The 26,115-nt window shown below is 44.9% G+C and overlaps 1 protein-coding gene and 1 pseudogene across 1 annotated transcript; one reads left to right on the top strand and one right to left on the bottom strand.

Moving 5' to 3' along the window:
- Positions 1-5,511: 5,511 nt before the first annotated feature.
- On the top strand, positions 5,512-9,860 carry Aicda (activation induced cytidine deaminase; the record flags this gene model as incomplete). Its single annotated transcript, XM_057762670.1, has 4 exons — positions 5,512-5,676; positions 8,223-8,493; positions 9,124-9,239; positions 9,807-9,860. Coding segments are annotated over 4 exons (606 nt in total), but the record flags the coding sequence as incomplete, so codon positions are not given.
- An 846-nt stretch (positions 9,861-10,706) lies between these two features.
- Positions 10,707-12,665, bottom strand: LOC130869982 (cytochrome c oxidase subunit 7C, mitochondrial-like; annotated as a pseudogene).
- Between the last annotated feature and the right edge of the window lie 13,450 nt (positions 12,666-26,115).

The following is a 26,115-nucleotide window of genomic DNA, read 5'->3' as shown; positions in this document are numbered from 1 at the left end:
GGCTGTCTGGGTAGCAGGCTTTAGCCTGTCACTGTGCACTTTCTTCTGCTGGATCTCTCATGAAGCTCAGGTCTTCTGCACTCTGGACCTAGTCCTCCTTGCCTCTCTCCAGTTCTCTCTTCTCCATGAAGCACAGGAGGTAGGAAGTCCTGACTCACTGAGATTTGGACAGCGCTGGAGCTGGCTCAATAGCAATCACAAGGAACCCTTAGGGACCCAGTACGAAGGGGTTGTCTCAGCACCTTACTAAAAACAGGAGTGGTTATTTTCATAATTCTTTGGCAAATGATCAACATTTTAAGACTCACATGGGGAGTCTTCACTGAATTATTTGGCTATAGTAAAGAAATTTGTGCATCTTAAAAATACCAAGCATTTGAGATGATTGCTTGCAGTTCACTACAATGGTGTCTCTTGTAAGGAGAGAATTTCATTAAAGCAGGCAGTTTAGTGTTATAGCATCAACTGTTAGGTACTTAGTGGTATTTTTACTGCTTAATTAAATCCGTGCAGAGATGTCTTGAAAGCTTTTCAGGGCTGTTATATGCAGGTCACGATGAGCATATTAGTAGTTTCTCTCTTGTTTTCCTACATTTACTGCCAGTGTGTGAGAGTCGTGCCTACCCCATACTCTGAGCTCAAGTCCACTTTGGTTATAACATTGGAATATAGAGCTAATATATTCAATGATAGTGTGCATGCTTGTCGGATTCCAGTTCTTTTTCTTTCTTTTCTTCTTTTTTTATTTTTTTTTTTATTTCTTTTCTTCTCTCCCCTCCCTCCTACTCCTTCCACTCCCCCTCATCCCTATTAGGGACCACAATGAGGACCTTGCACAGGCTACACAAATGCTCTGTCACTAAACTCTCTCCCCAGCCCTGAAAAAAAAAAAATTTCAGGGGGGCAGACAGCGCTACTTCGTGAGTTTATAGAAAACAGATCTGAAGACCCTGACGGGGAAGGGGCTGAGAGAAATATATGCACATAACAAAACGCAAAGACAAAGGCAGGACTGAAAGTCAGAGAAACCAAACCAGAAAGCGGAGAAATGGCACTGAACGGAGCCAAGGCGGCCCTGTGACTCTGCTGGGATTATTTTTGACCCTTTGTCTTCGGTTTGCATCGCTGGGGAAGCAGCTCGTGTTCTGCCTCAAGGAGCACAGCTGTCTCAACAGCTGTCAGTCTGCAGACCTGAAAAACTACCTGGCAATGTCCTTCCTACCTGCGACTGAGAAGAGGGAACTAAAAACAGGCTCCTAGCTAGAGCTGAGGGAAATGATGGATCAGCAGGTCAGGATTGTGCGATTCTGCTCACCATGGCTGGAATCATAAAGCAGAAACGGCCTAGTGTATCGTCCTGTGGTTCCGCCTAGTATATCGTCCTGTGGTTCATCCTAGTGTATCGTCCTGTGGTTCCGCCTAGTGTATCGTCCTGTGGTTCATCCTAGTGTATCGTCCTGTGGTTCATCCTAGTATATCGTCCTGTGGTTCCGCCTAGTGTATCGTCCTGTGGTTCCGCCTAGTGTATCGTCCTGTGGTTCCGCCTAGTATATCGTCCTGTGGTTCATCCTAGTATATCGTCCTGTGGTTCCGCCTAGTGTATCGTCCTGTGGTTCCGCCTAGTGTATCGTCCTGTGGTTCGGACATAATTGTTTTGCTTGTGGCACATCTTCCTTTTCTAAACTCCCAGGATGCCTCTCCTTCTTCATGGCAGCAGCAAACACACATAAATGCACACAGACACACACAGAAACATGTACATACACGGGCTCCCCACAGTATGGGGAAGAAACGAGTTCTCCAGGGCTGTGGGTATGGCTCCGGGGTCCAGCACTCACTAGTGTGTACAAGGCTCCAGGCTCAAGTCACTGAGAAGGGTTTCCCACTTTTCCCATCTAGACAGCACAGAAAGTTTAGTTAAATATAAAGGGGATTTATTGCTAAGAGATGATGCTCACTCTGTGTAAAACTGGCTGAATTCACGAGGTCTGTGCATTTCTCCGTGTGCTCCTAGTTATGTGCTGAGCTTAGCCATGCTACGTGCTTCTTCTTGTTGTTGTTGTTTTGAGACAGGGTCTCATTACAAAACCTGGCTGGCTTAGAATTCTCCAGGTAAACCAGGCTAGGCTCCAGTTTACAAAGATTCACCTGCTTCCGCCTCCCCAGCTTCTAAGTGGTTTTGTATGCTAGTGATAAACAGTAGACATAAAGATACTGTGATGACTATCATAGTACATTTATTATTATTATTTCAAAATAAGCTAGTATTGCTAGAGGTCAAGGCCTCTAGAGTCTGAGGATCATCAGTTTGAGGCCAGCTGCAGCTACATCGAGATGTCCAGGTCAGTGTGGGTTACGCAGCAAGACCATATGTCCAAAACTTTTTTCCCAAAAGTCGGGGAAGGGACTTGCATTGCCTTATTGAAACGTGAGCTGTCAACTACATGCGCTCAGTGATGGTCCATAAGTATCCATAGTAGTTCCACCCACGCAGCGCCAAAGTGGACCATACCCAGAGGTCAATCAGCATGCGAAGGAATAAACAAAGCTCGCTGTGCCCACACAGTAGAATATCACTCGGTGGGAAGAAGGAAGCAACTGCTAATTCTTGGATGAATATCAGATTTACTATGTTCAATGAGAGACGTCACACAGGAAGGAGGAGAAAATGGGTTTATATTTTTATCTGAAATTATAGAAAGTTAGAAACCAGCAGCAAATAGAGATAAAGATACGAAGAAGGCTAGAGACGCCGGCTACTCTGATCGCGCTGGCAGTCTGGGGTGCGAACCTGTCTGCATCCACTGGGCTGTAGATCTTATGTGAGGGGACCTTACTATGTAAATTACATCTCAACAACCACCCCCCAAAAGTGAAAAAGTTTCAATTCTCTTGCATCAAAACCATATTCAAATTCCTAACTAGCCCTTTAAAAAAATTTTTTTTTCAAAACCTATTTTCTGCACTTCCAGGCAGCACCACTGTGTGGCAGTGCTGTCTCTACAAGGGAGGGGCACTAGCTTTTACCAACCACGCTATCTCGTGGCTTGCGCTACCACGTCTACAGCGTTAACAGGGACTTGACTTTCTTTAAAGAAACTTGAGGGCTGGGAAAACGGCTTTGCGGGAGCAACGCTCGCCGTGAAAGCATGACGCCCCGAGTTTTGCTCCCCAAAAGCAGACGTCTGTAATCCCAGTGCTTCTAAGGTAAAATGGGAGGTAAAGAGAGGAGAACCCGAGGAAGCTGGTGAGTCAGCCCGGGGTGCCTAGCAAAGAACTAGCGATTCTGCCTCAGACAGGAGGGAACCAACACCCAGGGTTGTACCCTGATCTCCACACACGCACTGTGGCACGGGTTGCCCCCCCATATATGTCTGCATACAATACAAAGATTTTTTTAAATTATTTTTAAGTCTCTCTCTCCCTTTCTCCCTCCCCCCCGTTCGTGTGTGTGTGTGTGTGTGTGTGTGTTAGTGCAAGTGCCCTCAGGAGCCAGAGGTTGGCTGCCCCTGGAGCTGGAGTGACAGGTGGTTGTGAGCCACCTGATGTGGTTGCTTGGTCTAGAACTCAGATCTTCTGGAAGAGCAATACATGCTCTCAACTGCTGGGTCCCCTCACTAGCCCCCACAAAGATTTTATTTTTAAAGAGAGTGAGACTTTAAGGGGATGGAGACTTAACTTCGTTAGTAGAGAACTCCCAGCATGCACCAAGCTCTGAGTTAAGTCCCCAACGCCGCCGCATAAAAACAAGTGGGCGGGACACACCTGGCACCCCAGCCCCTGGCAGTCGCGACAGGAGAGGCATCCCCGGTCAAGTTCCCTATCAGCCTAAGCTCCGCAAGATCTTGTCTCGAAACAAACAATGAAAATAAATAAATAAAACCAACAAAGCTGACCAAACAAAATCCAGAAGCCAAGGGAGGGCTGTCAAGATAGTTTAGCAGGTGAAGGTGCTTGCGGCCAACCCCGGTGACTTGAGTTTGATCCCTGGAACTCACATGACAGAAGCAGAGAGCCAACTTCCACAAGTTGCCTCCCGACCTCCCCTTACATGTGTGTGTCTGTACACACACATTATGCACAGAACAATAATAATTAAATGTAATTTTTAAAGACACAAAGGAAACTTTATTATACTTCTGCTCAATGAAGAATGGGTACTATGTAGAAATGGGATTGCAAGCCGGCATGACCTCTTATGATCCTGTGTTTAGAGAGAGGGGGCGGACATCCGGCAAGACCTGTCTGCAGTGTTCCTTTACCTGGATGTTGGACGGGACTCCCATAGAATGAGGGTCTTCAAGGAAGAGAATGACTTTTCTTTCCTCAGTAGCTTGGGCTGGCTTTGAACTCCTGCTCTTCCTCCAGGGCTCAAGTGCTGGAATTGGATTTGTGTGCCAGCATGCCTGTCTGAGAGCGACCTCTCTAGGTCTGGTTTTGTTTTGTTGTGCTGGAGATTCTGGTTCTGTGTTCTTGGGGTACCCTTGAGACAGGAGTTCTGGTTCTATGATGTTTTGGGGGTAGCCCAGAGATAGGAGCTCTGGTTCTGTGATGCTCTTGGGGTAGCCCAGAGACAGGAGCTCTGGTTCTGTGATGCTCTTGGGGTAGCCGGAAGACCAGGAGAACAGAGGTTAGAGAGACGCCCTTTAAGGCTGTGTGTCCCATGTTCAATTTCAAAGAGCCATATTTTTTTTCTGAGACCCAACAGAACATACATTTTTTTTGTTTTGTTTTGTCTTTTGTTTTCAAGACAGCGTTTCTCTGTGTAGCCCTGGCTGTCCTGGAACTCCCTATGTAGTCCAAATTGGCCTTGAACTGAGAGATCCCCACTTGCCTCTGCCTCCTGAGTGCTGGGATTAGTCATGCATTACCACCACCCAGCAGAAATTGCAAATTTACCCAAATCGATTAAATATGAAAACTAGGAAGAAGAAGCAATCGAGGGGGGAGTGACCACCTAGTTTGACTACTGTGATGGGGGAGGGGCAGGCCCTGGGTGAGTAAGGGCCACTGCTTGACCACATGGAGTTTGAGATCCATGCAGAAGATGGAGGTAGAGACAGGAGAAAAAGCTGGAAATGCAGCGATAAGACCGAAGAAAAGATCCTTTTCCTTTTACATCATTGTCAGCTAGAAGACAGTCATGGAAGGTGATTGTCATGGGGACCCAAATAGGTGGAGGGCTCTCCCGCTGGGTCTCAATCTGAAGTGGGGAAAAAAAAAATGGGTGGATTTTAAACTGAACTCAGGTATCTCAGGTATCCAGAAAAGCTGAGGGTGTCTCAGGTATCCAGAAAAGGAAGCAAGTCTATCTTCCTGGTTTAACCCAAATAATCATAAAAGTTTTAAAATAATGATTTTAATAGGTACGGTGATGCAACTCAGTGGTGAAGCACTTAGCTAGTGTACACACAACTCAATGCTCAACAATAATAATTAATAGCAATAAATAATGATGATAATAATAAAGCCAAAGGAAGGACATGGTGAGAGGGAAGTATGCCCTGAATTTCTACTCTCGTTCACAGCCTTCTGATGAAAAGAAGGAAGTTTCTTTACCACTTCAAAAATGTCCGCTGGGCTAAGGGTCGGCATGAGACCTACCTGTGCTACGTGGTGAAGAGAAGAGACAGCGCCACCTCCTTCTCGCTGGATTTCGGCCACCTTCGCAACAAGGTACCAATGGTGACGGCTACGTTGTAGCAGGGACATTAAGTTGTGGGTGCCACTGGTACTGAGACTGCCTCAAAGGGGGGGAGAGAGAAAGCAAGCACCTATACCCCCAAGCTGACCAACTCTGGCCATCCTCCTGCCTCTGCACGCTGTAATTACAGGCATACACCACCACACTGCACTTTTTCAGATTATTGGATTGTCTCCACCAGCTTCTTCAGATTCCTTTCACATTCTATCCACCCACATTAGACACTGTCAGAAGGGTGTTAGTGCCCTCCCCAGTCATGCTGGGCACCCTAATGGCACACCTTCCTTCAATGACAAGAATTGTCCCCAGCCCTGTCGTCTTTCCCCAGCCTCTGAACTGCTTTAAGACTAAGATAAAGAAGGCGACTGGAGAGGCTGCTTGGGGCTCAGAGCCCTTGGTGTCCTTTGGGAAGGCCTGAGCTTGATTCCCAGCACCCACACAGCAACTCACAGCCAACTATAATTCCTATTCCAGGGATCCAATACTCTCTCCTAGCCTCCAAGGGTACTAGACACATACAGACAAAGCGCCCATGTGCATTAAATAAAAATAGCCTTTAAAAATCATTAAGGTAAGAGGACAAACTTGGTGGTTCATGCATGTATCTTCAGCGCTTGGGGGGCTGAGGCAGGAGAACTACCATAAATTCAAGCCAGCCTGGGCTTCATTAGTGAGACCCTGTGTCCAAAAAAATAGCAAAATCCAAAGTAAATAAATAAAAACAAAAAATAAGAGTATTTTAATGCAGGAAACTTTTTTTTAACACTTTAATTATCAGCCACGTGGTGGCGCACGCCTTTAATCCCAACAGAGACAGGTGGATCTCTGAGTTCGAGACCAACCTGGTCTACAGAGTTCCAGGGCAGCCAGGGCTACACAGAGAAACCCTGTCTTTAAAAAAGTAATAATTTGGGCTGGAGAGATGGCTCAGAGGTTAAGAGCACTGACTGCTCTTCAGGAGGTCCTGAGTTCAATTTCCTGCAACCACATGGTGGCTCACAACCATCTGTAATGAGATCTGGTGGCCTCTTCTGGCCTGCAGGCATGGAGGCTGAACACTGTGTACATAATAAATAAATTTTTAAAAAAAGTAATAATTTTCACAGTCCTAGGGATGAAATGAAGGACCTGCCCTTGCCAGACAAGTGCCCACCCCGAGCTCCAGCCCTAGCGACATCCGGCCCCTCAGCGCTCTATCCCCTGAGCGCTGGGTTCTTTCTCAAGCTCTTTCTTGAGTGAAAAAAAGTACATTGTCTTTAAATTTATTTTGAAAGTCAAGGAGAAAAAAATAGGAAAAATGATATCAACTCAACTCTGTTTTTCTGAATAATTTTGTTCCCTCCTGTCGCAAAGACCAGAGGCCAGAACATATTTAACCTGGCGAGCTTCATTCGGGAGCCATAGAGAAGCCCGGGCCTGCTGGGTAATGAGATCAATCCTTCAGCTCCCTGAGAGAAGTGCATTCCCACCAGAGTTCACTGAATTGCAGATTGGTTTCCATGTGCCCGTGGGCGTCTCCAGGACTCCCAGGGAAGGGCCCGTGGGGTTGGCGATTTATTACGCAGTTTCTTTTGCCTACCTTTTCACAGGGTAACTTAGCAGCATTTTAGCACACAATCCTACTTGGAGCCATGACACGCTGTATTTCTAGATGGTTCCATCAATTGGTACTTGATCTTATTTCTCATGCAGTGCTCACAAGACCAGCCCGATTTACTACTAAGGAAATAGAACAACAGAGTTAAATAACTAAAAGCTATCTTCAGAGTCTTAAGACTATTTTCCACAATAGGAAGTGGACCTACTACTGTTGCAGTGATCAGAGAGTTATGACGAGCACACAACATACACACACACACACACACAATTTAATCACTCCCCACTTCTACGCCAAGATAGACTCTCACCTCTCTCTGTGTGTCTGTTTCTCTCTCGGTCTCTGTCTCTCTGTCTCTGTCTCTTCTCTGTCTCTGTCTCTCTCTGTCTCTCTCTGTGTGTGTCTCTCTGTCTCTGCCTCTGTCTCTGTCTCTCTCTCTGTCACACACACACACACACACACACACACACACACACACCAAAAAAAAAAAAAGCTTTATCTCCTGGCAGTGTCCTAATTCCCCTTACATATAGTCCTGGCGCCACCTAGTGGTCACGGTGCAGTTCCACACGTTGCATCCAAACAGGCACTTCCGAAACACAAATTTAATCCCTGCAAGGTGTATGAGGATTCTTCTTCCAGTCGCAACTCAGTTCATCGTTGTGACTGGAAGAAGAGAGATTTGACTCCAACAAGAGCTCTCTTAACAAGAAAATTAACGGTATGTTGCGTGTGGTGGCGTACGGCTTTGATTCCAGAGCAACACTCCGGAGGCTGAGGCAGGTGGATCTCTATGAGTTTGAGACCAACTCTAAATGTCGAGTTCCAGGCCAGGCAGTTGCGACACCCCTTCCCCCAGCCCCTGGCCCTGGGTGGGAGGGCATGCTCCCCACCCACTAGAGCTCGCTGCTCTCTCCCCAGTCGGGCTGCCACGTGGAATTGTTGTTCCTACGCTACATCTCGGACTGGGACCTGGACCCCGGTCGGTGTTACCGCGTCACCTGGTTCACCTCCTGGAGCCCCTGCTACGACTGTGCCCGGCACGTGGCTGAGTTTCTGAGATGGAACCCCAACCTCACCCTGAGGATTTTCACCGCACGCCTCTACTTCTGCGAGGACCGCAAGGCCGAGCCCGAGGGGCTGAGGAAACTGCACCGCGCCGGTGTCCAAATCGGGATCATGACCTTCAAAGGTGAGAGTTATGCCCAGAAGAGGGAGAGCTGAACTGCAGTTTAGAGTGAGGCTAGTCAGCGGGGAGACTGCGGGCGGAGGGGAAGTGGGGTGGGGGGCCGACTCCCTACCGACTCTCAATTCATCTTCGATGTCAAAAGCATTACTTTGTGTTTTGAGACAGGGTCTCACTATCCCAGGCCAGCCTTCAACTTGCAACTCTCTGGCGCCTGCGTTCTGAGTGCTGGAATTCTGAGTATGCACCTGTCTCAGAATGATCAGAATTTGAAGGACAGAAGTTGGGGCCCTGAGGGTGTACTCAGTGACAGAACTCTTGCAAAGCCCTGCGTTCCGCCCTAACCAGACTAATAATAATAACAACAACAACAACAACAACAATAATAAAGAGGGTCAGATAGATAGATGGCTCAGAGGGGTCTTTGTCTTGATAACTTAAGTTTGAACCCTGGAACCCCACATGATGGAAGAAGAGAAGCAAGTCTCAAGAACTGTCCTGGGACCTTCTAACCTTCCGACTTCTGATTTCACCCACACACTGTACCCACACACATATACACACTTACACACTGTACCCACCCCACCCCACCCCACCCCACACACTTCCATCCTGCCTTTTTTTTTTTCTTTTAAGACTATTTCTACTGCTGGAATACATTTGTAGAAAATCGAGAGAGAACTTTCAAAGCCTGGGAGGGGCTGCATGAAAATTCTGTCCGTCTAACCAGACAGCTCCGGCGCATCCTTTTGGTAAGAATCTCTCTCTCTCTCTCTCTCTCTCTCTCTCTCTCTCTCTCTCTCTCTCTCTCTCTCTCTCTCTCTCTCTCTCTCTCCCTCCCTCCCTCCCTCTCTCTCCCCCTCCTCGCTCTCTCCCCCTCCCTCTCTCTCCCCCTCCCCCTCCCTCTCTCTCCCTCCCTCCCTCTTTTCTCCCCCTCCCTCTCTCTCTCCCCCTCTCTCTTTCTTTCTCCCTCTCCCCTGACTGGAGCCTCTTAAGATATTTTCTGAATCACTCATTTTTTATATGGTGAATGTTTCAGGGTTCCTAAAGTCCAATTTCCTTCCTTTTCCGTCTTTCCCCAGGGCAGAGCCCCACTTAGACTCCTTCCTTTCGCCTTTTCTTCACCGAGTCTTCACAACTCTTCCTGTTATTACCCTCCCCTCAGATGGGGTTCCTTCCAGGCCAGAATTCTCCCTCCTAAAAAGGTCCTGGTCCCAATTTACTTTCCTCTCAAGCCACCCACTTCGTTTAGACACTTTCTCTCCCTCCGGCTCAATTTTGAAGCCATTCTCTCAGATTATATCTCTCTTTCTCCGCAGCCCTTGTATGAAGTTGATGACTTGCGAGATGCATTTCGTATTTTGGGACTTTGATAGCAACCTCCTGGAATGTCACATGTGATGAAATTTCTCTGCTGGAGAGAGTGGATAGGAAAACAATCCTTCAAGTGACCGTTTTTCTTCTTAAATGCTCATTTTCATAGAGTGCAGGGGGGAAATTATATGACTTTAAAAAAATGCTTGCTATGCAAAATAGCATAGGACCTCCAGAGGGATGATACAACTGGCAGCTTTGAGAGCAACATCGCCATCTCCTGGAGAACAACAGAATTTCATGACTTTGGACCATAGTGACGTTTCTCTCTGAGTTTTAAGCAGGATGGAAACAGAAGGCTTATGCTTAGAAGAGCGTATGGAGACGGTCACGCGATTTGTTACACGCACCCTCTGTGTTTTTATTCCTTTGAATTATCAGCGGTATCAGTGACAGATTTTTCTACTCTCTTCCTTTGGGGCTCACTTTCAAGGAAGCCTTTTCCTGTGGTCATAGTTTGTGGTCTGTCCTGGTGAGGGAGCGGGACCAACCATAAACCGCTCTCGCCAAAGCATTAATATGCACGCGTGCGCCGTACGTTTTCATTGTCTGTCGTGCTTTTAAATATTTGTATGTGAGAGGGCTTGGGTGGGCTTTGAGCTGTGTGTGATCAGCTCTGGGTGGTTGTAATAAAGAATCTTAAAAGGCGGAAGAGGACTATGTAGAAATCTGGAAATGAATTGGTGCCGCAAGGAGCGAACGCTCTGGGAACACAGACTTTTTTTTTTAATGTCATCAGCTTCTTTGCAATCTGATCTAGCACAAGAGTTCAAGAGTTTAAGTCAATTTTCAGAGCGCATCTCTTAAACAGCCTTCATTCTCTGAAAGGGATGAATTAAGCATTCTTATTTTTTAAGTAGCTGGTGCCTTGCAATAAAGAAGGGAGCAGCGAATCCAGATCCATCAGTCATCAGAGCTGCTTGTTTCCCAGTAGAAATGGCAGATTCTTCACGAGTCCTCCTCACAGTGGCTGCGACTGACCACGGAGGAGGTGAACCTCCGGATGCTCTGGTCCAACACGGTGCCAGTGCCGCTGTGGAAGCCCCGAGAAGCATGCAGAGATGGGAGGGGGCAGAAATGGCTGCACCACTCTGTCTCCTTCCCTCACGACTCTTAAAGGAGCCTGTGCTGTAGAAACACCACAGACTTCTAGTAAGGGACACCTGGGAGCTGCTGGAGTATCGAGAGGTGATCTGTTCTCGTTGGTGGGCTGCCAACAGTTAGGGTTTTCCAGTTTTTGTATATGTGCGATGCTGCTCCCCAAAACTGTGAACTGTATAAGAGGGGGACAAGATGGCGAGTTTGAGGCCAGCCTGCGCTGCACAGTGAGACCCTATTTAAAACAGTGGTGGGGAGGTAAATAGTACTTAATAAGGAAAAACGCAAGACCACAAAAGGAAATTATGTTTTACCCAACAAAATATAAGGAACCAACATAGACCCATAGTCCCTATGTGTGCCTAGTCTCCCTAACAACTACCTTTGATGGTGAGAAAAGAATTCAGAATAAACATCCCTGTGCAGTTATTACCCAATTACCCTTATTATGCAATTAAAAGACCCACAGGAAGTCCTGTGCACACAACTGTATTTATTGTATGTGAACTGCTGTGGAAGAGTTGAAAATAAATATCATGACTTCCTGTATCTAATCGTGTTTTATTTTATGCTGTAGAGCGTCCAGTGACATTCCTGCCATCATTTTCTCTTCTGAAATATTGAAGTGGGTTCCTGAAGTCTCATACATACAAAGCGTTAGAAATTACTACAGCAGCACAGAAAATTGCAACCATCTAAAACTGTAGCACCATCGCTCAGCAGCTAGTCTCTTGATTTTTAGAACTTTTTTCCCCCACAGGAAATTTATTCTGGCTCATTTCGAGTAAACTGGATAAATAAATAAAATTTGGAAGTTTTGAAGATAATAGAATAATAATAAATAATGAATAAAATAATGTCAAAAATGATTTATAAAATTCAAGTCATGCAGATCGCAGGGCGGTGGTGGTGCACACCTTGTTGGGTCCATGGGGGTCGCACAAAGATGGGGACAGACAGTCGAAGTCTAGTAAACCAGAAGCAAACTTTATTACAGGAAAAAAAATAAAAATTAAAAAAATAAATCTTCATGGGGCACAAAAAGCTTATCAGCTGGCTGTGGCAAACGACAGCTTTTGAACCCTCCCCTTTTTTTTTTTTTTTTTTTTTTTTGGTTTTTCGAGACAGGGTTTCTCTGTGGTTTTGGTTCCTGTCCTGGAACTAGCTCTTGTAGACCAGGCTGGTCTCGAACTCACAGAGATCCGCCTGCCTCTGCCTCCCAAGTGCTGGGATTAAAGGCTTGCGCCACCACAGCCCGGCTGAACCCTCCCTTTTTACATTAAGCAACAAGCATTAGGCAATAACAAAGGGATTTTTACAATCTTGAGGTGAAACTTAGACACAGATTGCCCTTCTTTACAACTTCCGTTAACAGAGTTTTTCAGTTAAACTAGTGTTTGTATTCAGTCCATTGTTTTTCTCCGTTGTTCCCCGATGGTGTTTACCAAGACTCTGCACCTCCCCTGGCACTGCCGGTTTCACATAGCAGGGAAGGGTATGGGAAAATGCACAACTAAAAAGTCAAATGTCACAACCATCCTGTCATTTAAAAGTTACCTCAGCTCACATCAGTTGCTGGTCATGAGTGGCCCGGGATATCTAAAGGCTGATCCTCAGTTTGCCGAGCCACCCTAAGTTTGCAGAGGCCTCTTCAGCCTCTCAATCTGTGGGTTGTAAAGCAGAGTAACCCACTGTTCATAGTTCATCCTTACGCTACTGAGAAAGCTGCTGACAGCCTGTTTTTATTCTCCTAGACTTACAACTTTATATTTATTTACTTTTGCTTATTTTTGGAATCTACATTTTTATATTCTTATTTTGGACTCTTCAGTCTTTAACCACAACACTTGGGAGATAGAGGCAAGAAAACCACTGTTAGTTTGAAGCCAGCCTGGTTTACATAATGAGACCCTGTTTTTAAAGAAAGAAGAGAAAAAGAAGGTGGATAGAGCCAGAGGAATGATTCCTACACACACACACACACATACACACACACACACACACACGGCTGAACACGCACCCACAATCATAAAAGAAACATGGTCAAACAAAAATTTGTACATGAATATTCAAAATAGCATTATGTGTAATAGCCAAAAAAAAATGGCACCTTTAAATATCCACCAGTTGGGGAATGGTGAATGCAGAAGCAAAGCGTGGCATATCCACAGGCGAAATTTCATAAAAGGAATGAAGTACTGCCCATGCTATAGCATGGATATACCCTGACTGCGTGATGCTAGGCTAGCCAGGTGGTCGAGTGGGTAAAGACCTCTTCGGCTAACCCTGACCACCTGAGTTGCATCCCTGGAGCTCACATGATAGAAGAGCGAACCAACCCAGAGCTAACCTCTGACCTCACAAGCATCACGGCATGTGAGCCAGCCCCCATACACATACAATGAGCGAACACAATTTTAAATAGAAAGAGAATTACTGCCGCGCCTGCACGGCCTGAAGACCAAGAAAATCGGCGAAGGGTGTCCGGATTGAATGAGGATGAGGTGGAACAGCTTCTTTATTGTTCTGCTACGGCTGACTTTTATAACATGGCGCCAAATGAGGAGGGGGCCGCGAAGGGACTGTGCCCTCAAGAGTCCTTCCCCTACTCCAGGAGCAGAGGGTATTTTTTATGTCAAACATGTTTTTCTTTGCAGTTAAGCACCTCAAATGGGGGCAGGGATATCATAACTCGGGGCGGCTGTTCCCATAAATTACTAATTAATTTAAAAAGAAAACTTGGAGCCCTGTGAGAGAAACACACAGAAATCCTTGCACTGTATGTTTCCCAGTGTCTCCAATGGCCGAGTAAGAGTCCAGCTATGGTGATGCACACCTGTAATCCCAGCCCTCGGGAGATGAGCTGGGACGAAGGGAAGCCCCCAGCCAGATGTGAGTACACAGTGAGCTCCTGGCCAGTGTGGGACACGTGAGACGCTGTCTCAAACACAGCGAGTCAGAACAGAGCAATGCTGACTACCGGTAAACCCACAGAGACCCCTAAACGCTGGTCGTGGGGGTGGAGGGAGAAGAAAGAAATGAGGACCTGCTTAGCTTTGGGTGTCAAGATTCGCTCAGAGGGAGGCGTTTTCCAATAAAATTAGTAGAATTCTGTGAATTGGAGCTTTTGGTGTGTTTTTCTGGGTTTTTTGTTTGTTTGGTTTTTTGTTTTTTGTTTTTTGTTTTTTGTTTTTTGTTTTTTTTTTTTTTGGTTTTCCAAGACAGGGTTTCTTTGTATTGCCTTGGCTGTCCTGGAACTCACTCTTTAGACCAGGCTGGCCTCGAACTCACAGAGATCTGCCTGTCTCTACCTCCCAAGTGCTGGGATTAAAGGTGTGTGCCACCACTCCCTGCTGAGCTTTTGTTTTAACTAATTGATTACTTTGCCAGGCCCTTCTGCTCCAACTCCTGAGTATTAGGATTACAAACACACACCACCACACGCGGCCCCTAAATAGCTCTTTAACTCCTCCCCAAGATGAAAAGTAAACAGCTCCCAAGAGTTGCAAGCTGGTCCAGGCTCACGGGAAAGCCATAATGGTTCCTACTGCACGGACTCTCTCATGAGGCACCAACTTCAGACTTAGTCTGAGAAATTAAAATCACTGTGATTTTGACTGAATGTGCTGCCGGCAAAGTTGTAGGGAGAATATCAGGAAGGTCCTTGAGCCCACAGGTCTCCAGAGAAAACAGGAATATTAAGCAGCAGAATGGTCTTTCGATGAGAAAGAGGTAAAAGCCGTTCTTCTGAATAACTGTTTCTTCAGAAAACTGAGGACGGGGAGTGACAGACAGCCTGGTGATGTGATCTGTTGACTGGCCGTACCAAGTTCTTGTAGCTAAGATTGGAGGTGACTAGCAATCTAAATGACCCTGACTGCTAGAGGCTCCCACAGCCAGGACCAGAGGTGGCTAATGGCCCAAATGACCTCTAGCTAACTGCACACCAAGCCAGACCCTTAGACCCTCTCTAGAGCCCACCTTCCCGGAAGAAAGGACATGTACTCTGAGTTGAGTTTCATTGTAATTACGGGGGACTGTATCATACTGGGATAGTTTCCCGTACTGTAATGGGTTTAAACACGTTGGGAAGAAACCGCCTGTTATTGGACTCCCGGAGTCTGATCCAGGTTGGTGAAGTCAATCTGTACCTCTCTCTCAGGACAGTCCTGCCTCCCTCCCAAAGTACCACACTCTCCCTCTCTCCAGTGAGCTCAGCTTTATTCTGTCCTAGGTGCCCTCCCTAGACATAAGGCTTAGTCACAAACCCAGCCACAGAACACACACTGCCCACAACAAACCCTCCTTTTCTATCGCCTCAGCAAAGCCCAAACTCTAGAATTGTTTCTACTCATGGCTCCTTCACTCTTTTCAGACGCCTCTCCCTCGGGGCCCTTGACACACCAAACTCTTCAGGCAGCGGCACCTGCTGCTCTGACTATTGAAATGGCCATGACAGTCACTAATTAATTGGTTTTAGCTTATTATTATTATTATTTTATTGTGTGTGTGTGTGTGTGTTACTTTTTGGTTGTTGTGACCAGGGGCAACTTACAAAAGAGAAAGTTTATTCACCTTTAGTACCAGAGAGACAAGATTCCATCCTGGTGTGGTGGAGGCATCAGGTGGCAGGCTTCATGTGAGAAGCAGGAAGTTGGGCAGCCATATCTTTAACAGCAAGCACCAAGCAGAGACTGATCTGGAAGTGGGCGATACTGTGAGATGTGTAAGCCCACCCGCCCCTGGTGCTGTATTCCCACAGCACTTCCGGACTTTCCGAACAGCACCCATGAACTAGGCGACCTGGGAACCAAGGTCAGGTAGCTGAGCCTATGGGGACATTTCTCATGCTAACCACGTGACATGTGCTCTTACATGGTAAACAATCTTAGCAGCTCACACTTCATAATTTTTATTTCATTTTACTAATGCTCACTCTGTGGTGGTGGTAATGATGGTTTTTAAGGAGACTTCACTAAAATCCATACTAGTGCACTAATTGTTCACTCATTCTTCCCAAACTTGATGCACTGTGCTCATCTCTATGCAGATGTAACAGAGAGAGAGAGAGAGAGAGAGAGAGAGAGAGAGAGAGACTCCGATTTAAGAAGGTTGAAACATCTTGGGACTGGAAAGGTAGCTCAGTAGCTTAGAGTCCTTCTTGGTCTCCCAGAGGACCCAAGCTCAGTCCCCAGTACCACATCACGAACACCTGTAACTCCAGCTTCAGGAGATCCAACATCCTCTTCCGGCCTCCATGAGCACCTGCATACATGTGGCATACAAACACACACACACAAATTTAAAAATATAAATAATCTTTTTTTTTTAAAGCAGTCTTAAACCAGGCAATGGTAGCATACGTCTTTAATCCCAGCACTCAGGAGGCAAAGGCAGGAGGATCTCTGTGGGTTCTAAGCCAGCCTGGTCTACAGAGTTAGTTCCAAGATAGCCAAGGACCTGTCTCAGAGGAAATAAAAAGTCTTAAAGTCCATGTATCCAGAGAAATACTATTTAAAATTTTGAAATGGGACTCAGAGAACTTCTTTTCACGGAAACTGATACGTCTAGTCTTTTGAAACATAAATAAATATTCAATCCAGTGAAGATAATAACTCAGGAGAGAGTGGAACTATTTGGTAGGGAGAGTGCTTGCCCAGTGCACACCAAGTCCCGGGTTCAGGGTATGGGGATACAAGCCTACAATTCCAGCATTCAGAGCACGGGAACAGAAGGGTTAGAAGTTCAAGGTCTGCCCTTTAAAATGCCTCAGACATTTAATGCATCTGTCACATAAGTCTGATGAGCTGAGTTCAATCCGTGGAGCCCATGTGAAAGTGAAAGGAGAGAACAGACTCCTGTGAGTTGTCCTCTAACCCCGACGGGATTGTAGCATATGATTAATATATATATTATATATATAATACATATATATTATATATATGTGTGTGTGTGTGTTCAAGGTCCTCTTCAGCTACTTAGTAAAACTGTGATCAATCTGAGCCTGTCTCTACAACAACAAAAGATAAAAAATTAAAACACAATGTTAAGCCTTTATTATTTACTTAGTGAGAAGTGAGGCCGGCACCACCACACCCAGTCTCTACCTGTGTTTTAACAACCATAATCAACAGGTTCCTATCATGCTGAGATTTAAGATGTGTTGGTTTTATTTCCTTAGAGGACTAAATTTTCATGATGTGCAATAATTTCATACTTTGTTTGTGCATGAACGTCACGAGTACTGTTTCCAGGTGTGGTGGTACACTCCTCTAACCCTAGCACTCAGACTTAGATAGAGGGTTCATAAGTTCCCAACCAGCCTAGGCTCTATCACAAGACTCTATGGATCCTCCTCTCTCTATTCAAACACCCTTCCTGTCTGTTCTGGTCCACGAGCTGCATCCAGTCCCAATAAAGATGAACAAAGAACAGACATTGAGACAGCACCAGCCATCCTCTGGCCTGTTGGCTGTCTCTGAGGAAAAGACTGCCCCGGGAATTGCACCCATGGTTGCATATGCATTGTTCTGGGTTCCTTTCCACATGGGTCTGCAAGTTGAACATAGCCTCTACTTTATTCTTGGCTCCTGAAACTTTAATAGATGCACTAACATAACCTTTCCTTTCAAGTTACTAATTCCTGCCATGTCTCAGAATCCTGGAAGAGTTAAGAATGCATTACCTATTAATTTCATAAAAATGGGATTCTATCTGCAGAAGGTAACTTTACCTAGGAAACCTAGTGAGCATTTAATGAGAGGTTGGTTTATAAGATTAAATTAAAGGAGGGGCCAAAAACAAGGCAGTGAAGAATCCCTGGGCCAGTCCCCCCTAAGAACTGCCACTTCTCTGGAAGATCTGACAACCAGGGCGTGGCAGAGTTGGCTGGAGAGAAAGCCACCTTGGGAGGGAACTTGCCTGGAGTCATGGCCCATCTGGGAGACAGGCCCAGAGCCTGGTCAGCTGTATGCACATCAAGATGTTCTAGTCTTCAGACCGTGAAATCTGCACGGCACAAACAACCACTTTTGAGTGCTAATCAAATAGAATCAGCCCCTGGGGCTTTAAAACTGTCATGGTCCATGCAATTTGGTTTCTTTTACTTTCCAATTTAAATCTCACTGAGGTGTCATGTTTCTTTATTAGACATGAGGTCTAAATAAGAAATTAAGCCAAAGATGTAGACAACAACGATGCACAGACGTTCGAGAAGGTTCCACAAATGTCCTGCAAGATCAGTCTGCATAAAGAGCAAACCGGGACCTGTGGTTGCCTTTCCTTGTAGTCTAAACCCTAGGTGTCCTTTTCCAAGATTTCAATGGTCTCTTTACTACCACTGGAATGTTTTCACACAAGAGAGGACTTCATAGGATTTTCTGTGACATAAACATAGCGATGACTTAGGCAGCAAAGGAAAAGGGCTTCGGATTCAGCCTGTGTCCGAGGGTGGCTCAGCTGTTCCATCCATTTAGTCACAATACCAGGCGTCTGGCACGGTGCCTTCTATGTGCATGCGGTACTCACTAGACATGGGCGGTTCTGTGGTAAAGCAGTTTACTCCTGGAACTGAGGTTGTAGCTCAGTGGTAGAGAACCTTCTCACTATGGGGGAGGGCCTGTAACTGGGGGTATAGCCCAGTGGTAGGGTACCTTCTCGGTGTGGGGAAGGGCCAGGAGCTGAGTGTGTAGCTCAGTGATAGAGTACCTTCTCGGTGTGGGGAAGGGCCTGTAACTAGGGATGTAGCCCAGTGGTAGGGTACCTTCAAGTATGGGGGAGGGCCTGTGACTGGGGGTGTAGCCCAGTGGTAGGGCACCTTCTCGCTATTGGGAAGATCCTGGATTCAATCCCTGACACCAAAGGAATAATGTGTGTGTGGAGGGGTGGGGGGGTAAGTCGGATGTGGTAGACTGTGTCTGTACTTGGGAGAAGAGGCAGGAGATTGAGGTCAGATTGGGCTGTATAGAAAGAGCTTGTTTCAAACGTAACAAATGAAGAAGAGGGAAAAACAACAACAACAACAAAAATAAATAAATAAATAAAATCAGTTCTTCCAGGAGACACAGCATTTGAGATATAGAGTAGCTCTTTTTGAGACAGTGTCTATCTCATAGCTCAGGCTGGCCTCACACTCACAGTGGCGCCCAAGATGGTCTTGGACACCTGCTTCTTCTGCCTCCACCTACTGAGTTCTGGGTTGATAGCCCAGGGCAGCACTCCTGGCTTCTGAGGTTCTGAAAATCGAACGTCAGACCTCCTGAAAGCTAGGCAACTGATCTGTGGACTGAGCCCCGTCTTCAGCCCTGACAATGTATGGACTTCAATTTGAGACGCTGTCTCGGTCCTTTTTCTCAGATACCAGTTCTCAGGGTACTCAGTGTGACGGCTGAGGCTCGTGTTCCCTTTATAACTGAAGACCAGATTAGCACCCTTCTAACTATAGTGTGTAAACATGGTGTACCTCTGTGGGCGGGTCAGACTCCACCAACCAAGTCTACACACCCGGTGCACACATCTGGGGATTTGCTTGCCCTGAAGTCAGGGAGGTATTCCGGAAGTGAGTCACATTTACTGGTTCCTCTGTCACCAACTCCTGCTGTAGTTACTCTTTCGTAACTGAACAAGGACTTGGGGCCACCCAAGCTCCCAGAGACATTACTTTATACTTTAAAGTGAGCATATGCATTTTGGGATGGAGGAGAAATATTCAATGCATCCGTGCCTGTTTAATGAAAGGTCAAATCGCTTCACATCCCTGGCCAGTGTCAGGGCCGAAGCTGACTTCCTCCAAAGGTTATTTTTGAATTATAAAATCTGGAGGGGCCGGGCGGTGGTGGCACACGCCTTTAATCCCAGCACCTGGGAGGCAGAGGCAGGCGGATCTCTGTGAGTTCGAGGCCAGCCTGGTCTACAAGAGCTAGTTCCAGGACAGGCTCCAAAACCACAGAGAAACCCTGTCTCGAAAAACCAAAAAAAAAAAAAAAAAAAAAAAAAAAATCTGGAGGGAACTAAGTCTGCTATATACAAAGAAAGGTGCCAGAAATGCTCTTTTGTTCACAAAAGGCTGCTTCCTCTTTTCTGAAGGAGAGGGACTTAAAGTTCAGCAGCTCGGTGGCCTTGGTCGAATCATTTGAACTTTTTGTGTTGACGTTTTTCTCTTTTCCAAAGTAATACTGGAGGCAGCTGGTAAGAATAAATGAGTTTGCCAGACAGTAGTGGTGCACATCTTTAATCCCAGCACTCCGGAGGCAGAGGCGTAGATCTCTGAGTGTGACACTCAGTACTTGGTCCATGATGAATGTCATATAGACATCTGCTGGGTTTTGCCGTCGTTGTTGGTTTTGTTTTTATTTCCCCCCATGCAACGCAGTACATAGAATCAAGACTCAAGACCTGATTGATGAGTCTGCCTGTTCACACTGAGTTTCCTGCAAGTGTCCCAGCACTCTGGGAACATTTACAGGAAGAAAATCACTCGGCCTATGACGTTGTGGCTTAGGTTTCATTTTCACAGCCCTGTTTCGCAACGGGAACTTCAGCATTTCTCATTTTATTGAGGAGGAAACAGAAACAGCTGACTAACTTGCCTGGGGCCCCAGCAGCAGGAAACAGAACTAGAACTTGACCTGTTTATGGCTTCTTCTGCTAGCTTCCAGAATGTGCGTGAACAATTTATTATATTCTACAGTGATACTATAGACTGAACTGTACCCAGCCAGCTCAAGAGCCGGGACAGAGTGGTTATCTGAGCAGCTGAGTCTCTGGTGTGATAACGGTTGTTAAAAGCATTATGATGGTTACCTCCGAGTGTATGTGGTGAAGAGTCCAAGAATAAGAATATAAAAGTGTAGATTCCAAAAATAAGGAGGTAGGAAATAAAGAAATATAAAGTTGTAAGCCTAGGAGAATGAGAGCAGGCTGTCAGCAGCTGTCTCAGCAGCTTAAGGATCAACTATTAAGAGTGGGTTACTTTGTTTTACACATTTGCAAGGCTAAAGCAGCTCTCTGCAAACTGAGGGACGCTCTGCAAAACTGAGTATCAGCTTTTAGATAACACCCCTGGCCACACATGACCAGCAATTGATGTGAGCTGAGTTAACTTTTAATTGATGAGATGTATGTGACTTTTTGGTTTTATATTGTCTCATACCCTTCCCTGCTATGCAAACTGGCAGTGTCAGGGGAATGCAGACATCAGTAAACACCGTCAGCAAGGCCAGAGAGAAACAATAGGCTAAATACAAACACTAGTTTAACTGAAAAACCCTGGTACTAACTATTGCAAAGAAGGGCAATCTGTGTCTAAGTTTCAATAGCAAAAATTCTTTTGCTATTGCCTAATCCTTACTTTTAAAAGCTGAGGTTCAGAAGCTGTCCCTTGCCACAGCCTCACAAGTCCATCTCTGGCTGTGGTCTCAGCTAGCTGATAAACTTTTTGTGCTCCAAGGAGATTTTTTTTTTAATTTTTTATTTTTTTCCTGGAATAAAGTTTGCTTCTGGTTTACTATACTTCGGTGGTCTGTCCCCATCTTTGTGTGACCCCCGTGGACCCAACATTAAGTGCTCTATGGAGGTAGTCACTGCCATCCAAGAGACCATTAGTTTTCCCAAGCTTTCCATTGTCCCTGTGCAGAGAGGCTACCTGGGTAACAAGACTGGCGAGCCCCACACCCTGCGGCTCTGCGCTGGTACCCCTCATCCCTGGCCCCAGAGATACTGACATCATCTTTGCTCTGTGCCCCAAAAGCTGCTGGTTAGCCAGTACTGATTCACGTCCACCCTGGGCAACTTCACCAAGGCCATCTTTGAAGCATCTCCCAGATCCACAACTGCTCGACCCTGACCGCTGGAAAGAGACTGTCTACCAAGGCTCCCTATCAGGAATTCACTAACCAGCTGGTGAAGACTCACACCAGAGTGTTTTGTTCAGAAGATCCAGGCTCCAGCTGGGGCCACAACACAGGCAGCCCTGCTTATACCAGAAAAGTAAAATCAATTAATTCTGTTTTTAAAATACAACAAAAACTAAAAAAGGGTATGTTAAAGGCACATAACAGATGTCAAATTTTTAAGAATAATGTAGTTGAAAGTGGCTGTGCTATAAATAGATAATGAATGATAATGAGCAGATATGATTATTTTAAGACATGTGGCAGGGAAGAAACGGGTACATGGGAATAACACAATGTTAGAAGGCAGAGGAAGGATTACCCCAGAGCCTCACACAGGCTAGATGAGTGTTATACTATTGATCTACATTCTTGTGGTGATTCAAATAAAAATGGCCCCCATAGGATTATATATTTAAATGATTGGTCACCAAGGATTAGGAGGTGTGGCCTTGTTGGAGTAAGTTTGTCACTGGGAATGAACTTTGGGGTCTCTCTGCCTCTCCATCTTCATGCTGTTTTATCTTTGGCACAGAAGCTGCACCTGAACCTTTAATTGCTGCTCCATGGTTACTGGCCCACTTCTTCCTCGGCGGCCCGGTGAGACTTTTATATACTGCTGGAGCTGCCTCCTGCCCCTGCCATCAAATACAGCTTTAACTAAAACTCGTTATTCTATTTATCAATAAGACTAGGCAGTCAGAGGTTGGGGTGAAAACCTGCTAGATCAGAAAGGTTGAGGAGCAACTAGCTGACCTTCCCTCTTCGCTGATGTCTCTGAAAAAGAGCATCCTTCTCTTCCAAACCAGAACTGACTTCCCCACTCGAAGCCCCTGCCTACTACTTCCTATGCATCTTTCTATCTGTCTTCCAGACTCCCTTTAACTCTCTATGATTATTTTCTGTCACAAAGTTGCTAGGTCCTTTTCCTGACCCAAGGTTGATTTTATTTATTAAGAAGGAAGATTTATTTCAGTTCACGGATTCAGAAATTTCAGTCCACAGTCCTTGGCTCCATTGATCCTGGATTCGTATCACTTTGCCTGGCTTTCTGCCTGCATTTGTTGGGCGATGGTCTTTGCCCACTAAGCAATCGCCCTGTTCCCTCTTTTGTTTGATTGGTTGTTTGTGACAGAGTCTCAATGGGTAACCCAGCGGCTGGTCTCTGACTCATGGTCCCCCTCCTCAGCCTCTTGAGTACAGAGATCAGAGGGCATGCTGCCACGCCTAATACAAACCTTTTCATTAGAACAAGAGATGATACATGGTTAAGATGCCTTTCAAGATAGAAGTGCATGATTGGAGTCAAGAAAATGTGCTCAAAGCCTGAAGGGTTTCTGTGACAAGAAGTAGCCGGGAGAGAAGGGAGCAGGATCTAAGACAGTGAACTGGAAAGAGAGGAGACCACGACTGAGCTCTGGATCCCAGATGGACAAGTGGATGGATAAAAGACAAAAATGTTGAGACTCAGGAGTCCAAGGTCATCTATAACTACATAGTGAATTGGAAGCTTTTTGAGACCCTGTCTCAAAATAGAAACAAATTAAAGCAAAAAAAAAAAAATGCTGAGTTTGGCTCTAATGAGGTGGGAAGACTTGATCCCCAAACAACAAACACCTTTCCTCGTTTTTCTCACAGACAAACTCCACTGGGTGCTGGGAGCCAAACAAATGCAATAATAATTGGTAAATGGTATCTTTCGCTGAAGTTTTTTTTTAAAAAAATGTATAGATATAGGGCTGTTGAGATGACTTGGGAATAAAAATAATCGTAATAAACTACTTTTTAAAACTGACGGTCTTCATTCATTCCCCAGAATGGATGGTAGAAGGAGAGAGAGAACCCTAGAAGTTGTTCTGTGACCTTCAGAGACATGCCATGGTATGCACACACAACCCCTTCCACACAAGCAATAATAATAATAATAATAAATAAGCGTGATTTTTAAAATGTGGGCGCATAGATAGACTTTGTAAATCCCAGCCTCTTTCAGTGAAAAAGAGTATAGAGAGTTGGAAAAGAAGTAGACAGATACCGGGTGGTGGTGGCGCACGCCTTTAATCCCAGCACTCGGGAGGCAGAGGCAGGCGGATCTCTGTGAGTTCGAGACCAGCCTGGTCTACAAGAGCTAGTTCCAGGACAGGCTCCAAAACCACAGAGAAACCTTGTCTCGAAAAAACAAAAACAAAAAAAAATAAATAAATAAAAATAAAAAATAAAATAAAAATAAAAAGAGTAAAGGAAAATAAGCCACATAAAGATGGAAAATTCACAAAGAGTCTGGATTATGTATAGTATTGTGTTTTCTTTGAATTTTTTGACTGTGAATGAGTTAAGTACAGACAGACATTTTATTGTACAGGATGCTAAACTAAACCAAAATATATACTTTAAAGGTATCGTGACTTCAGAATTTGAGTCTAAGGATATGTTGCTTTGGAAAAGAGGTTCTTCTTTTGTTTCCACAGAGGATGAGAACCTGTGAAATCCTTCCAGACTAATGTTTTCTGATAAACCAAAACTCCCTGAAAGGTTGCCTTGAACACCCCTCAAAAAAAATTACTTTGCCCAATAAATAGCAGGAAGCAGTTTGGAGACAACTACACCCATATTCCAAAATATTGTTTATAAATGTTTGTTTGCATTTAAAGAGGGATATACTATAGAGATTTGCACTGGTATGAATCTTGGTCTATTGATACAAATTTAAGGTCAATTTTATTATACTGTGTATATGTATTTCTAAACTTGATTAAGGTATTATGTTTGTGCAGCTCACTTAAAAATGTAATGTATAATTAAGAAATATAGGTTAATAGATAGTCATCTATAATAGTCAAGCTTGTAGTCAGGTTAGTTTGGTTTTCTAGATGTACAGAGATATATTTCAGATGGATAGTTATTCTTCAAATATCCCAAAGACTAACAGAATATGGCATTTAAAATGTTTAAGAACTTAGGATTTTTCATAACAGTGAGACACATCTGGCAGCAGCACCAGTCTACTTCAAGAGGAAGATGGGCATCAAAGAGGCTCCTTAGGGAGTCGGTTAGCCATTTGGGCAAGAAATTGCTATTGCCTAGATTGCTTGATAGTATGCTGTGTGAACTGGACATGCAGTACCCACAAAGCAATGACTGTTGAACTTGCCTAAAGGTGAGATGGTCCTTTGGGGTTCCTGCTTCATGAAAGAGTCTGCTAGACGTTCTGCAGGATACAGAAAAAAGTGACTGATACGCTGCCAATATATGTGGAACTATCTTTGAAATTTCCTGCTTCATGGAAAAGTCTGCTGAATACTATGGGCCTGTGGGCTGAAGATGGATGCCCCAATGTTACAGAAGAACTTTGGATGACTGTCAGGCAGTGAGATGTCTCTGTCAATTCTAGAGTTTTGGAAGTTGCTTACAGTGCACTTCCTGTTTACTTAGATAATATTCTATCCTTCTGGAGTCTTTGATGGAGTTAAAGAGTAGATAGTAATGATATAGTTTTCCTTAGTTATGATAAAAATAAAGTAGATATAATTATTGTAATTATAATTCTTTCTTGATAACTGTTTTGTTATATGTAAGTTTACTATGTTAAAGTTAAAACCTTCCTTTTCATTTAAACAGAAAAGGGGAGGTGATGTGGGATTCCCCTCTATATGCTGTGAATACCATTGGTGAATAAAGAAACTGACTTGGCCTGTTGATAGGGCAGAACTTAGGTAGGCAGAAAAAACTAAACTGAATGCTGGGAGAAAGGAGGCAGAGTCAGAGAGAAGCCATGTAGCCCCACAGGAGACAGATGCCAGAACCTTAGCTGGTAAGCCACAGCCAAATGGCAATACACAGATTCATAGAAATGGGTTAAATTAATATCTAAGAGTTAGCCAATAAGAAGCTAGAACTACCCCTGACTCCACAACCTCTCCAGCAAAGGCTATCATTGGTGTTTTTGATTTTAGCCATTCTGACAGGTGTAAGATGGTATCTCAAAGTTGTTTTGATTTGCATTTCCCTGATCGCTAAGGAGGTTGAGTATGACCTTAAATGTCTTTTGGCCATTTGGACTTCTTTTGTTGAGAATTCTCTGTTCAGTTCAATGCTCCATTTATTAATTGGTTTAATTAGCATTTTAAAGTCTAGTTTCTTGAATTCTTTATATATTTTGGAGATCAGACCTTTGTCTGTTGCAGGGTTGGTGAAAATCTTCTCCCAGTCAGTAGGTTGCCTTTTTGTCTTAGTGACAGTGTCCTTTGCTTTACAGAAGCTTCCCAGT

The sequence above is a fragment of the Chionomys nivalis genome, chromosome 1 (assembly GCF_950005125.1).
Source record: "Chionomys nivalis chromosome 1, mChiNiv1.1, whole genome shotgun sequence".
Lineage (NCBI taxonomy): Eukaryota > Metazoa > Chordata > Mammalia > Rodentia > Cricetidae > Chionomys > Chionomys nivalis.
The sequence above is the reverse complement of the archived record's forward strand: the minus strand, read 5'-3'. Positions and strand labels throughout refer to the sequence as shown.